The sequence below is a fragment of the Chiloscyllium plagiosum genome, chromosome 13, assembly GCF_004010195.1.
Source record: "Chiloscyllium plagiosum isolate BGI_BamShark_2017 chromosome 13, ASM401019v2, whole genome shotgun sequence".
Lineage (NCBI taxonomy): Eukaryota > Metazoa > Chordata > Chondrichthyes > Orectolobiformes > Hemiscylliidae > Chiloscyllium > Chiloscyllium plagiosum.
In genome coordinates, this window is record NC_057722.1 from 80,661,279 (window position 1) to 80,677,740 (window position 16,462).

At 43.2% G+C, this 16,462-nt stretch overlaps 1 protein-coding gene across 1 annotated transcript in view; it reads right to left on the bottom strand.

Moving 5' to 3' along the window:
* LOC122556243 (collagen alpha-5(IV) chain-like) overlaps positions 1-16,462 on the bottom strand; it is a 277,942-nt gene that overhangs the window by 35,293 nt on the left and 226,187 nt on the right. The window contains exons 40-44 of the mRNA XM_043702860.1: positions 14,663-14,761; positions 14,076-14,126; positions 13,395-13,580; positions 10,086-10,219; positions 3,197-3,266 (exon numbers count right to left, since the gene is read on the bottom strand). Of these exons, the coding sequence (XP_043558795.1) occupies positions 3,197-3,266; positions 10,086-10,219; positions 13,395-13,580; positions 14,076-14,126; positions 14,663-14,761 (540 nt within the window). The remainder of the gene's footprint in view (positions 1-3,196; positions 3,267-10,085; positions 10,220-13,394; positions 13,581-14,075; positions 14,127-14,662; positions 14,762-16,462) is intronic.

Genomic DNA, 16,462 nt, shown 5'->3' on the forward strand with positions numbered 1-16,462 from the left:
ATAAACAAACCAATCCCCCAACTAGCCCATCAAGACCTGAAGAATATTAGTTCATTGATCATGACATTGAATCCCACTACGTTTCCTACTTCTAATGTAATTTCAATGCAAATGGAAAATCTCATTTTCTAGAAAGTGTCACTGCAATTTGCTGTAAGAGCCTCATTAAGCTGGTTTTTCACTGAGAAAATTCATACACTACTGACTTTATACTGTTTTATGCCAAAGCATCTTTATGAATGAATTTCCTCAATAGTTTATGCCATGTTTTTCCTTTTACCACTTAATTCCATAGCATCTATCTCCCCATCAGCCTTCACAAATCTTAATTAGAGTGTGTTTCCTAGATTCACACAAATTGTGCTTTAATGTAGATCTACAACAAAAAAAAAGCAGCGGAAAACAAAGCCAGCTGAGTGATAGGCAATTGAGACTTTTGGATCAGTTTAGTAATTCTCTTAGTGATCTTCATTGAATACTCGAGCTGAGACTGCATTTTATTCTCTGCTATTTTGTCAGGGGTTGCGAACATTCCAGACGCTGAAACACAACTATTCAGGCAATATGAAAAATTACAGCAATGTCCCCGCTACTCTTAGCTGGGTGCTATGTTTATCCCTCAATCAACATCACAATGGGCATAATCTTCCCAGCCCCTAGATGAGCAATTACGAGAAAGTAGTGAGACTTGGGTGAGCTGGCTGTTGAGGAGATTCCAGAGAGCAAAAGGTCCCATTTTCTAAACAATTAGAGTCATAGTCATTGATATATACAGCATGGAAACAGACCCTTCAGTCCAATTTGTCCATGCTGACCAGATATCCCAACCCAATCTAGTCCCACCTGCCAGCACCCGGCCCATATCCCTCCAAACTCTTCCTATTCATATACCCAACCAGATGCCTTTTAAATTTTGCAATTGTACCAGCCTCCACCACAACTTCTGGCAGCCCATTCCACACATGAACCACCCTCTGCTTGAAAATGTTGCCCTTAGGTCTCTTTTATATCTTTCCCCTCTCACCATAAACCTATGCCCTCTAGTTCTGGACTCCCACCCCAGGGAAGAGACCTTGTCTATTTACCCTATCCATGCCCCTCATGATTTTATAAACCTCTATAAGGTCACCCCTCAGCCTCCAACGCTCCAGGGAAAACAGCCCCAGCATATTCAGCCTCTCCCTATAGCTCAAACCCTTTACCCCTGGCAACAACTTTGTAAATCTTTCCTGAATCCTTTCAAGTTTCACAATATCCTTCCGACAACAGGGAGACCAGAACTGCATGCTATATTCCAAAGGTGGCCTAACCAATGTCCTATACAGCCGCAACATAACCTCCCAAATCCTGTACTCAATACTCTGACCAATAAAGGAAACCATACCAGATGCCTCCTTCACTATCCTATCTACCTGCGACTCTACTTTCAAGGAGCTATGAATCTGCACTCCAAGGTCTCTTTGTTCAGCAACACTCCCTAGGACCTTGCCATTAAGTGTATAAGTCATGCTAGGGTTTGCTTTCCCAAAATACAGCACCTCACATTTATCTAAATTAAACTCCATCTGACACATTTCAGCCCATTGGCTCATCTGAGCAAGATCCCATTGTCATCCGAGGTAACCTTCTTTGCTGTCCACGACAGCAACATGACAATTTTGGTGTTATCTGCAAACTTATTAACTATACCTCTTAAGCTCACATCCAAATCATTTATATAAATGATGAAGAATAATGGACCTAGCACCGATCCTTGTGGCACTTGACTGGTCACAGGCCTCCAATTTGAAAAATAACCCTCCACCATCACATAGAACATAGAACATAGAAGAATACAGCGCAGTACAGGCCCTTGGGCCCTCGATCTGTCTTCTACCTTTGAGCCAGTTCTGTATCCAAATGGCTAGTTCTCCCTGTATTCCATGACACCTCACCTTGCTAACCAGTCTCCCATAGGGAATCTTGTCGAACGCCTTACTGAAGTCCCTATAGATCATGTCCACCACTCTGTCCTCATCAATTCTCTTTGTTACTTCTTAAAAAAACTCAATCAAGTTTGTGCGACATGATTTCCCACACACAAAGCCATGTTGACCATTGTTGAATGGCGAAATAAGATTGTTGCTAGAGAGCAGTGAGGCCTATTTGCTGTATTAGCGGCATCATTATTATATCATCTCACCTCATTGATACATAGTTGCCCATTCTCCCAACAGCTGGACAAAAACAGCTGGTGACAATTCCTGACATGAAAGTCAGAATAGGTACCAGACAAATCATGCACGCTTCTTACTCTTCTGGCCCTCCATCATCATTAAGATGTTGAGGAACACTCCATGGGCAGTGATTGCATGGATTCCTCTATTCACCAGGATGACCTTATATGCACCAACAAAGTGAGTTGCTAATTACCTTCTCTCTGATGAATTGGTGCAAATAAATGACCATGAAGGGCAGCTTTGGACTGCCTGCACTTGACCAGTGCATGACTGTGTTTTAAAAAAATGTGCTTGCACCAGGAATCCTGGGAGGTCCAGGAAATGGCTAGTACGTCTTCTTGTGATGCATGAGAGAGTATGATGAGCAGGACATTAAAGGAGCATGGAAAATGGGGAATCAGTCAAGTTTGGGAAGATGGCATAAGTAAATGGTCTAGACCTTGCAGAGAGAAACCCTCCAGGAACTCTGCCAAAATTAAAACTCATCTGATTTTTTAGTAAAGTTCACCCTAAAGAAAAACATTATCTGATCAGCAATAAAGTACTGATTGTAAACATTTTGCTGTTCTTCCTACATTACAATGGTAACTGCACCTCAAAAGAATGTCATTAGCTGTAAAATGTTTTGGGATATTCTTAGGTTTCAAAAAGTGCTATAGAAATGCAAGTCCTTTCTTATGATTTAGTTGACGGTCAACTGCTTTGGTCAGTGATTCATGCCTCTGGACTAATCTTATGATATGCTCACCCTCCTCTTCCTAATTCTGCCTCCCTCATTGAGAATGATCTTCCTTAAGTGTGAAGGGATGTATTTATATTACAGCTATAAGCAAATATTAATGTTCCCTCAGCAGGAAGTTATGTGAAGACTGCAAGTAAGTACTGATCATTGCAAGTTAATGCTGGAATTGTAGCATTCATCATAAATTTCCAACAACCTTATACATAGCAAAAAAATCCAAGCTCCTGATTAATACCTGGGAACCCAGGAGTTCCAGTTGAACCCCTCTCTCCTTTGGGACCTTGAGCTGATGTGCCTGGAATTCCCTGCAGAGTTGAAGAGAAAATCAACAGACATAGAGATGAATGTTCTCTCTGGCTATAGGTGAGGGCATGGTAGAACATTTGTCCATTAGCAGTGTACATTAGAAAATTAGCTTTGTGTAAACAAATGTGGAAAGGCTATCATTACTACATTTCATTGCAAACTATTACATATTTTCCTACTTACTATCCACAGGTAATGTGTACGCTCAAACAACATCTTTATTTACATCTGTATCCACAAGGGTTACTGTGTGGATATCAACATGCCCCTAACATGGATGAATGCTCTCTGCTTTCCTCATAAAGATATCAAAGCAAACATCACCATAGCCCCAATATTTACAGGGAAGTAGATCCAGTGCAGGGAAACATGGAGAATGCTTGGCAAGGTCATTTTTATTTCCTTCTTGGTCAGGACATAGAATGGGGGTGTGAGAGATTTGGCTTGGGGATGGGAGAGAGACAGTTGAGGCAGGGTTCAATGGACTAGTGGTATCATTGCTGGACTATTATTCCAGAAACTCAGCTAATGTTCTGGGGACCCGGGTTTGAATCATGCCATGACAGATGGAAAATGATGAGCATGAAACTACTGTTAGAGTCATAAAGCTGCACAGCACAGAAACAGACCCTTCACTCCAACTCCTCCATGTCAACCAGATATCCTAACCTAATTTAGGTTCCATTTGCCAGCACTTGGCCTTCTAAACCCTTTCTATTCTTATACCTATCCAGGTGCCTTTTAAATGTTGTAATTGTACCAGCCTCCACCACTTCCTCTGGCACACACCACTGTCTGCATGGAAATGTTGCTCCTTAAGTCCCATTTAAATTTTTCCCCTCTCACCCTAAACTTATGTCCACTATTTCTGGACTCCCCCACTCCAGGGAAAGACCTTGTCTATTTATCCTATCCATGCTCCTCATGATTTTATAAACCTCTATAAGGTCACCCCTTAGCCTTCAAAGCTCCATGGAAAACAACCCCAGCCTATTCAGCCTCTCCCTGTAGTTCAAATCTTCCAACTCTGCCAACATCCTTGGAAAACTTTCTGAACCCTTTCAACTTTCACAACATCCTTCTGATAGGAGGGAGACCAGAATTGCACACAGTATTCCAAATGTGGCCTGACCAATGTGCTGTATAGTTGCAACATGACCTCCCAAATCCTATACTCAATACTTTGTTCAGTAAAGGAAAGCATACGAAATGCCACCTTCACTATCCTATCTACCTGTGACTCCACTTTCAAGAAACTATGAATCTGCACTCCATGGTCTCTTCGTTCAGCAACACTCCCAGAAACACACCATTAAATGTACAAGTCATGTTCTGATTTGTCTTTCCAAAATACATCACCTCGTATTTATCTAAACTCCATCTACCACTCCTTGGCCCATCCGCTCTGTTAATTGTCAGGGAAACCCATCTGGCTCACTAATGATGTCAGGGAAGGAAATGTCACCTGGTCTGGCTACATTTGAATACAGACCCACAGCAATGTGGTTGAATTGCAAATGCCCTCTGAAGCCACTTGGTTGTATCAACTGCTATGAAGTCTCATCAAAGAAATGAAACCAGATGGACCACCCAGCATTGACTAGGTCTGGAAAAGACAATGGCAGAATTAGCCCTTTTGACCCTGCAAACTTCTCCTTACCAACATCTGGGAGGCTAGAAACAAATGTGGGAGAGCTGTATCACAAACTTGTCAAGTAACAGCTTGACATCGTCATACTCATGGAATCATACCTTACTTTGGAAGGAATCTCCCAGGGAGTCCTCAACATTGAGTCTGGACCCCTGAAGTCTCATGGCTTCAGGTTAAATATCGGCAATGAAACCTCCTGCTAATTACCATCTAATGTCCTCCCTTAGCTGATGAATCAGTACTCTTCCATGATGAACAACACTTGGAGAAAACACAGAGTGATAAGGATGCAAAATATAGTCTGGGGATTTCAGTGTCCACACCAAGAATGACTTGACCAATGGAGCTGGTCGGGTCCTAAAGGATGTAGCTGCTAGACTGGATCTGCAGCAGTTGGTGAGGGAAAAGCATGCTTGATCTCATTTGATGTTGCACTAACACCCTGCTAAATGGGACAGTTTTCGAACAGACCTAACAAGACTGGGCACCAGTCAAAGCAGCAGATTTGCACTCTAGCCCAATTTCCAACTTCATGGCCTGGTATATCCCCCACTCAACTATTGCTGTCAAGCAAGGGTATCAGCCCTAGTTTAATGGAGAGTGCAGGAGGTTATGCCAGATGCAGCACCAGGTATACCTAAAAATGAGAGGTCAAACTGGTGAAGCTACCAAAAAGGACTATGTGTATTCCAAGCAGAATAAATAGCAAGTGATTGACAGACCTAAGTGATCCCACAACCAGCAGATCAGATCTAAGCTCTGTAATCCTGCTGCATCCAGTTGTGAATGGTGGTGGACAATTAGGTAACTCCACACAGGAGGAGGCTTCACAAATATTCCCATCCTCAGTGATAGAAGAGCCCAACATATTAGTGCAGAAGATGAGGTTGAAGCATTTGCTGCAATCTTCAGCAAGAAATGCTGAATGGATGATCCATCTTGGCCTCCACTAATGGTCCCAGCATTACAGCCACCTGTCTTCAGTCAATTTGTTGATGTAGCTGTTCTGCACGTGAACACGTGAACCACTCTCTGTAAAAAAGGTTGTTTCTCATGTCCTTTTTAAATCTTTCTCCTCTCACCTTAAAAAATGTCCCCTAGTTTTGAACTTCCCCCACCCTTGGGAAAAGACTCTTATTGTTCACCTTATCTATGCCCCCCATGATATTATAAACCTCAATATGGTCACCCCTCAACCTCCTATGCTCCAGTGAAAAAAGTCCTAGTCTATCCAACCCATTTTTATATCTCAAATCCTCTATTCACAGCAACTTTCTGGATAATCTTTTCTTAATCTTCTCTAGTCTAATAATATTCTTCCTCTAATGGCAACTGCACACCGTACTCCAGAAGAGGTCTCACCAATGTTCTGTACAACTTCAACATGACATCCCAAGTCCTATACTCAATGCTCTGAGCAAGGAAGGCAAGTGTTCTGAATTATCCTGTCTATCTCTGAGAGAAATTTCAAAGAATTATGTACCTGAACCCCTGGGTCTCTCTGTTCTACAATACTACCCAGATTCCTGAAGAAGGGCTCATGCCCGAAATGTCGATTCTCCCGCTCCTTCGATGCTCCCTGACCTGCTGCGCTTTTCCAGCAACACACTCTCAACTCTGATCTCCACATCTGCAGTCCTCACTTTCTCCTAAATATTGCCCTGGTTTGTATTACCAAAATGCAATACCTCACATTTATCCAAATTAAACTCCATCTGTCACGTACCATCATCCCTTAGCTGATGAATCATTTGATCAAGATTTCTTTGTAACCTTAGATAATCTTCTTCACTGTCCACTATACCACCAATTTTGGTGTTGTCTGCAAACTTACTAACCTTCAGGAGTCCTGAAGAAGCGTTAAGTCCAAAACGTTGACTTCTTCACTTCCTGGTATATCCTGGTTTCCTGTGTTCTTCTAGCCTCCTGCTCGTCCACCTTGGTTTCCAGCATCTGCATTTTTTTTTCTCTAACTTACTAACCATGCCTACTATATTCTATCTACATAGTTTAAATGAATGATAAACAAAAGTGGACCCAGTACAGATCCTTGTGAAACACCAGTGGTTACCAGTCTGTAAGTTCTTATCTAATTTATACTGCTTACAAACAGTAAAGGAAAGGAATTGAAGTTTTCAACTTTTCTCTCCTCCCTTGTCCATAACAACGGAAAACTGAGGTTAGCTATATTTGGATATTGCATGTGTGCTACTCTGGAATTTTGAAATGACTTTAAAATTCAGATTTGGGGACCAAATGCTGCACTGCCACAACCCCCCTCAAATACTTTGGAAGATTTTGGCAGTTTGAAAATCTATCCTTTCAACAGTGGAACACATCCTTTACTGCAGCTCATACAGATGAGATGAAATCATTTTCTCATATTGTAAAAACGTTGGGCCTTTAGAGCAACAATTTGATCCCAGCTGCTAGTGAGCATAGGATAAATCTGTTCACACAAACTAATAATCCCATTCAGAGATCATCATTTTAAATAACAAAAAGATGAAGTAATTCTGCAAGGAATACAAGTTCAACTTTAACACTATCTAGCACTTTGAATTTAGCTTCTTCAATTGCTCAAAGCTGATAATTCAGTTTCAGTTGGTGGTGGTTGTGGTTCCAGAATGTGTAACCTAAGCATCTAAATGCATTGTCTTCAAATGTGTGATGAGGGGTTGGGGAATGCAAAATAGTTTAGTCTTAAAGAAATTGAAAGTTAAGAATATCTTCTAGGGGTAGAGCAAGTTATAGACCTAGCCAAGACATTATTTAAATACAAAAATGCATCATTGAACTTTGAGACTTTGGGACTTGATTCAGGATAAGCAGATTTTACTCTTTTCCCGAAACCAAAAGAGAAAATGCTAGAAAATCTCAGCAGGTCTGGTAGCATCTGTAAGGAGAGAAAAGAGCTGACATTTCGAGTCTAACTGACCCTTTGTCAAAGGGTCCTATCAAGAGTAAAGTGGTCATTTGAGTAAAGTTGAGAGTGTGGTGCTGGAAAAGCACAGCAGGTTAGGAAGCATCCAAGGAGCAGGAAAATCGACATTTCGGGCATAAGCTCTTCATCGGGAATAAGGGTCGGGGCTCAGAGATAAATGGGAGGGGGGTGTGGCGGTGGGGTTGGAGGAAACTGTTGAAATCCACTTTTATCCCATGTTGGTTACACAGTTCAAGGAGAATATGAGGGGTTCCTCTTCCAGGCGTCGGGTGATAATGGTTTGGCAGTGGAGGAGGCCCAGGACCTGCATGACAGAGTGGGAGGGGGAGTTGAAGTGTTCAGCTAGGGGGTGGTGGGGTTGGTGGGTGCGGGATACCTGGAGATGTTTTCTGAAATGATCTGCAAGCAGGCATCCTTTCTCCCCAGTGGAGAGGAGACCACACCGGGTGTAATGGATTAAGTAGATGACATTGGTAGAGGTACAGGTGAATTTCTGACAGATTTGGAAGGATCCCTTGGGGCCTTGGACGAGGGGAGGGGAATGGTGTGGGTGCAGGTTTTGCAATTCCTGCGGTGGCAGGGAAAGGTGCCAGGTGTGGGGTGTGGGCTGTTGGGGGGTGTGGGCCTGACGAGGGAGTCACAGAGGGAATGTCTTCTTGGATAGGGGTGGGGAGGTAAGTATATCTCTAGTGGTGGGGTCTGTTTGGAGGTGGCGGAAGTGGTGGAGGATGATGCGATGTATGTGGAGGTTGGTGGGGTGGAAAAAAGGTGTGTGACAACCTCGTGCCTACTTTTTTAACCAAGACACCCGCGCACACACCAAGGAAACCCCCTTGATTACAGCCTCACCTCCCATCACCAAACTATCATCTCCCAGACCATCCACAACCTCACCACCTCTGGGGATCTCCCAACCACAGCCTCCAACCTCATTGTGCATGAACCCTGCACTGTCCGGTCCTACCTCCCCTGAACCCCGCACTGCCCACTCCTACCTCCTTCCTAAGATTCACAAATCTGACTGCCCCAGTCGACCCATTGTCTCAGCCTGTGCCCGTCTCACTGAACTCACCTCTTCCTACCTCAACACTGTCCTATTCCCCTTAGTCCAGGAACTCCCCACCTACATTCATGACACCACCCATGCACTTCACCTCCTCCAAGATTTTTGTTTCCCTGTCCCCCAAAGCCTCATCTTCACCATGGACATCTAGTCCCTGTACACATTGATTCGCCATGATGAAGGTCTCCAAGTGCTCCGTTTCTTTCTCTCAAGCTGTCCCAAAGAGTACCCTTCTGCCGACACCCCCCTCCACCTGGATGAATTGGTCCTCACCCTCAACAACTTCACCTTCCAATCTTCTCATTTTCTCCAAACCAATGGAGTAGCCATGGGCACCCGCATGGGACCTAGCTATGCTGCCTCTTTGTTGGATAAGTCCATCTTCCGCAGTTACAGTGGCACCACCCCCACTTGTTCCTCCATTACATTGATGACTGCATTGGCGCCTCCTTGTGCTCCCATGAGGAGATTGAACAGTTCATCAACTTTACCAACACCTTCCACCCCGACCTCAAATTCACCTGGACCATCTCGGCAACCTCCCTCCCCTTCCTGAACTTTTCCATCACCGTCTCTGGTGATCAACCAACCACAGACATATACTACAAGCCCACCGACTCCAAAAGCTACCTAGCCTACACCTTCTCCCACCCTACCTCCTGTAAAAACACCATCCCTTATTCCCAATTCCTCCGCTGCATCTGTTCCCAGGAAGACCAATTCTATCTCAGAAAGTCCCAGATGGCCTCCTTCTTCCACGATCACAACTTCCTTTCCCACGTGTTTGACGATGCCCTCCAGCACATCTCCTCCACTTCACGGACCACAGCCCTTGAACCCCACCCCTCCCAACGTAACAAGGACAGAACACTCCTGGTCCTCACCTTCCACCCCACCAACCTCTGCATGCATCGTATCATCCTCCGCCATTTCCGCCACCTCCAAACGGATCCCACCACCAGGGATAGATTTACCTTATTGCAATATTAGATGTTATTTTGTGATATGAACTACGATTATGGCTTTGTAACTGAACGGGCTGTAAAAGTATTTTTTTTTAAATGTCCCCTTTCTCACTTCAAATAGTGTTAATTTGGTCATAAATGGAATTGTGCCTTCCATCACAACTATACACACAATATATTTGACAAGTTTCTTACTGGTTGTCCTTGTTCACCTGGATCACCCCTGTCACCTGGGTTGCCTTGAAATCCTGAGAGACCAGATGATCCTTTATCCCCCTTCAGACATTCTGGTCCTGGCTGTCCAAGTAATCCCTTCAGTCCACGAGGACCTGAATGTGAAGAGCAGACTAAATTACTTAGAAGAATATTCTCCATTATTTTACTTATTTCATATATATTTTTCCTAAATATTGACACATCGGGCTGAAAGTCAATGGCAAACCCAATGCTGTCATTTTCAGAAGCACCGGGATCAGGCAGTTAACTGAGATCCTGCCTCTGATAGGTTTTGTAAAATCAGAGGGCTGGCATCTCAGTAGTGTCACTTGTAGTGAAGGCCACTACTGGGAGGGAGAGGGTGGGATGCAGGAGGTAGTGGGAGAGAATCTTCCATGGGCCACAGAATGCCTGTTTGGAACATCCCTGTCTTCACTCCAACTCCATCCCAGCCTTTGTGAAAGCTGTCAGCTTTATCCGGGCAATCTCCCCAAACAGTGCAGCCCTCCTCTGTCAGCAGTATGCGAAGTGGCTATTATTACAACAGGGGGTAAACCCTCCTGCTTAATTTAAACTATCAACACAGAAAAGATTTATCCCGTGCAGTAATCTGTGAAAATTCGAGAGGTCAAGAACTATTTCAAGTAAAAGTTAACAACTTTATTTCTTAAAGTATAACAGAGAATAATTAACTAACAACTATTTACAACTCCTTCCTCTAACCTTTTACCTTCCCCTTCTATAATACTAGTCCAATAAAACACCCCGATTAAGATTTACCAAAATTCAAATTTTCAAAACTAGCCAGATATTGAATCTTCTCTTTATATCTTCCTCGGTCTTTGTTTCTTCTTCTTAGGGATTTCTGTTTCACAGGTTACTGATCGATAAAGGTACCTTTAAGAGAGCTATTCGCCGGACAATCTGCAGATGTTGGCGGCTTAGGCGAAAGTGAGTAGTGCAGATGCTAGAGATCATAGTCAAGATTAGAGTGATGCTGGAAAAACACAGCAGGTCAGGCAGCATCTGAGGAGCAGGAAAATTGACTTTACGGGCAAAAGCCATTTATCAGGAAAATGGCATCGGGATGAAGGGCTTTTGCCCAAAACGTCAATTTTCCTGGGTGAAGGGCTTTTGCCCAAAACGTCAATTTTCCTGCTCCTCGGATGCTGCCTGACGTGTTGTGCTTTTCCAGCTCCACTCTAATCTAGATGCTGGTGGCTTGGCAGTTCTCCCCCCCCCCCCCCCCCCCCCCCAAATGTTCAATTTTCCCCAGTCTTATACCCCCAAAGCATTGTATTGTGTCATTAGTATAGTAACAATCTTAAAAACCAAATTCAAACTTGATTGGAGTTTGCTATTTTTTGGGGTATAATTTAAACTGATAGGCCCAATTTGAATTTGTTTTGTCATCTCCAGGCAATCAGCTAATCGAGTTGTTTGACCAAATGTTACATTATATCTTATTCAGAACATTTGGTGCTGTGTCAGGTAGTTCTATTAGCTTTTAACTCTCTTAAAGGTACAGTACACCCACATCTTCATAACACTATTAATTGGCTTTGAGTTGAGAAGACCATGCTTGACATCCTCATGTAATCACAGGGGATTGGAAGGGGGATGAATGCTCTATCCTGCACCTTTCATTCCACTTCTCGGGCCCCCCAACCTATTAATCCACACCCAAGGGCTGCATTAGCTTCTGAAACAAAAACATAAATTGTCAGAGGAACTCAGCAGATCTGGTAGCATCTATGAAGAGAAGACAGTTAATGTTTCAATACCAGTGACCTTCTTAAGGACCTTCTTTAGATTCTCCATTGAGATGGTAAGGACATCAGTTATAAAATATCCAATTGTATTCACAGCCATTGTAACAATTCAATCAATGAAAGTAAACTAATCAAATAATTCCTGATGCTTTTTGGCAATGCTAAACTGCTCCATGGCACCACAGTGCAAGTTAGCATTGTGTTTAATAGCATTTATAACTTTTTCTTATAATAATTCTATCAGTATAACACTTGAAAACTTCAGCTGTCACTTTGGAAAAGTACAAGTTTGGTTTTTATTGTCATGTGTACTCATGTCCAGGAGAACAGTGAAAAGTATATAATGTTGTCACACATAGTGCCATCTTAGGTACCAAGGTAGTGAGGTACAAAAAAGCTTAGATACAAAGTAGTACGCGAAATTAGAGTTAAAAAAAGTTAAGCATTTAGTATAAGCAAATAGATAATAGTTTACATGAAAGTTTTCCATAACTTAAAGGAAAATAAAGGAGCAAGTTGCAAGTTTAACAGTCTTTGATGAGTCCTCTGCTTATCTCGCACTGCTGTCTGTTCTTGATGCTGCCACCACAGATAAAATCGCTGCTGCTCAAACTGTCGCCTCCCCGATTTCCCCTGGTGCCTCAGGAAAATGCTTGGGCAGGATCAACTTGTACACTGAGTTGAGAAATCACCATGAGCTGCTGAGAGACCAGGCCGGGACCCTCCGAGAGATTAGGTTGGGACCCTCCGTGAGACCAGACTGGAGCTTGCCATAAGCCAATGAGAGACCAGGTCGGCACCTGGCACTAACTGCTGAGAGACCAGGCCAAGACCTGCCACAAGCTGCTGAGACACCAGGCTGGGCTGCCAAGAATCCGGGCCAGGACCTGTCCTGAGCCGCCGAGAGACCACAGTGAGGCCTGCCACAAGCCGCTGAGAGAACAGGACATGCTATGACCTGCTGAGAGCCAACACTAGCCACTGGGAGACCAGCTGAGAGCTACCATAAGCTACCAAGTGATTGGGCCGAGATCTGCCAACGAGCAATGGAGAGACTGAGCTGGGACTCATCACAAGTCACTGAGAGACCAAGCCAGGACCTGCCATGACCAAAGAGGGGAAAGAAAGAGAAGGAAACAAGAAGGAGCAGAGGAGCTCCAGTTGGAGTGTCCTACCCGCTGCTATCTTGACTGCTGGGAGAGTACATTTAATCCACAGGTGCTTTAAGTTAGTACCTGAAATATTGGAGATGTAGCAAATTCCTCCTTAGAAACTGTTATTGTCAGATGTGCCTCTTCTGAATAAATAGGTAATTTGGAACAGTTCGCCCACTTGAAACCCACTCCTTCTCTGCATCTTCGTTAAAACTAGAAGCCACCAAGTTTGATGCAGGTTGGGATTGGATTTGATTTTTTAAACATTTCTCTCCCAACCCATTCTTGTTGGCAAAATTAGCCTCCGCAGCATTTTAATTTCTAGAGTTAATATGCTATAAGGTATAGCTACTCGATTTTACCTGCGGGCCCAGGAGCGCCTTGAGGCCCTCTGTTTCCTTTGGGACCTTGAATACTCATTCCTGCAGGACCAGGTGGGCCAGGTTCACCAGACAGACCAGAAGGCCCAGGATGACCAGGGTCACCTCGTGGACCAGGAGGACCTACTTCGCTCTCATCACCAGGAGGCCCCGAATTTCCTTTGGTACCTGTTTCAATTCAAGAAAAATATAAATTTCAAATAATGTGAACATCAACGTGACACATTGTAGTCTTTGGAGTGAGGGCTAGGTGAATCTCATTGAGTATGAGATGCTTGATTGGGTTGTTAACCTGGGGCAACCAGGGAGCCCTGACTGACAGAGATAACCAGGAGATTCAGACAGTCTAATCGTTCTAGGGATTGGCCCTGAGCTAGCTGGTCAGAGCCCATGTAATGTGAACATGTAAATTAAGGGTGTTTGGGTGAATGGATACCAGCGTCTGTGCAGTCATTTCACACATAAAGAACAATTTTACACACAAGCAATGACAGCAAGCATTCTTTCTTTACTGACAGCATGTCAATAATTGAAATCTGTGGATGCAAATATCATAGACCTTAGGCTTATAATTTCTTAATTTGCACTCCTAGTGTGAGGAGTTTTGTCACTAACGTGTTATCCAGCTAAATTGCAATTTTCACATGTACATGTTAATCTGACCTGATTGTCCATATGGGCCTGGTTGGCCTTTATGTCCTCTTCCAGGTAAACCTGCAGGTGAGAAGAAATATTTGTATTTAGCTTGAACTAAAATTAAAGTGCCTTCTTGTAGAGCAGTGGTGGTGCCCTTTCAAACCTCGTCCATCACTCTACTAGACAATGGCTGATATTCTACTTTCATGTCATTTTCCTACAGTTTTGCCATGTCCCTTGATGTCTTGATTATCTAGAAATCTATTGATTGCTATCTTAAATTTAATGACGGAGTCTCTACAGCCTTTGGAGGGGGTAGATAATTCCAACAATTTACCACACTCTGAGTGAAGAAATTCTTTCTCATCTCAGGTCTAAATGACTGACTGGAAGTTTGAGACTGTGTCTCCTTGCCTAGCCACCTCCTCCAACCCCAATCTACTAGCCAGATGAAACATCCTTCCTGCACTTACCCTGTTGAACTCTAAGAAATTTGTGTGCTTTTTCAATGTAATCTACCAGTAATGTTTATCGAGCATCCAGCTAATAAACTTGACATTTGAAAGGAAATGTTATTGAAGATGAATTCAAACTCCTTTTGCAGATTGGCTCACCTGGATCTCCCTTCAGTCCATGAGGTCCTGGAATGCCATCAAGTCCTTGCCTGCCCTTTGCACCTGTTAATCCTGGTGGACCAGGGCGTCCTGGCATTCCTAATTGGATTTGGGATATCAAAAATAAGAATAAAAACTTTGAACAAGAAATAAAAAGAACAAAATTACTTTCAATGGTGTGAGAGCTGGGTAAAAAAGCAATAAGAAACATTTAATTTGAGTACACTTACTTTTACCTTCATACATTACAACTAACAACCAGATTGATGTTGCTAACGCCTTGAATTGTGTGAAACTAAAGAATTGTACTTTTGTTATTCACTTGTGGAACATGGGGCTTGCTGGCTGGCCAGCTTTTGTTGCCTGTCCCTGATTGACATTGAAAAGATGGTGGTGGGCTGCTGCAGTCCACCAGCTCTAGGTTGACCCTCAATATCCTGAGGGAAAGGATTCGATATTTTGTCTCAGCATAACTGAAGGAATGGTGATATATTACCAAATCAGGATGGTGAGTGGATTAGAGGGGAACCTGCATGTGGTGGTGTTCTCATGTTTCTGTTGCCCTTGTCCTAAATAGAAATGGTTGGGGCTGGTAGGTGCTGTCTAAGGATCTTTGAATTTCTGCAGTGCATCTTGAAAATAGTATACAGTGCTGCTACTGAGCATTGGTGGTTCAGGGAGTGGGTACTTGTGGATGTGGTGCCAAATAGGTAAAATGCTTTGCCCTTGATGGTGTCAAATTTCTTGAGTATGGTTGGATCTGCACCCATCACGGCAAGTGGGGAGTACAGAGGAACCTCGATTATCCGGCATTCAATTAACCAAATTTCAGATTATCCAAACAAGATTGCAAGGTCCCAATGCTTGGCTAACTATATGTTACCAACATTCGATTATCCGGAATTCAATTAACTGAATGAAATACTCCCTGCCGTGTCCTTCGGATAATTGAGGTTTATTAGTATTCCATCAGTATCGTCTCTTGGGCTTTGTGGATGGCATCAAAGAATGGAGAGAGCCAGATAGTGATGTCAAGGTACCTGCAACATTAATTTGCCACAAGCACTTCAGTGTTGCCACCACATAGTATTTCACAGCTGTATATGAATTCAGAAGCAGGAAGGATCCCTTTACCTCTGTCCAAAAGAGATTGTAATGTTTTTTCATGTAAGTTGTTTCTGATAAGTTGCTGTTGTGTGGAAATGTTATGATGTGGAGGTGCCAGTGTTGGACTGGGGTGGACAAAGTTAAAAATCACACAATACCAGGTAATAGTCCAAACAGATTTATAGTCCAAACAGTACTAGCTTTCAGATCACTGCTCCTTCAACAGGTAACTAGTGGGGCAGGATCATAAGACATAGAATTTATAACAAGATCACAGTGTCATGCAATTAAAACAATATATTGAACAAATCTAGATTGCTGTTATGTCCTTTACCTTTTCGAATGGGTTGCAAGTTTTGGTTCATTAATGTGTGAATACTAGAACTTCTTTTAAGTCACATACTTGAGATAACTTAAGGTTTCATAAAAAAAAGTGACATCTCAGCTCAGACAATGTATTAAAGGTGTGAGGTTAGGACACACACTCTTAGAGTCATAGAGTCATAGAGATGTACAGCATGGAAACAGACCCTTCGGTCCAAACCGTCCATGCCGGCCAGATATCCCAACCCAATCTAGTCCCACCTGCAGCGCCCGGCCCATATCCCTCCAAACCCTTCCTATTCATATGCCCATCCAAATGTCTCTTAAATGTTGCAATTGTACCAGCCTCCACCACTTCCTCTGGCAGCT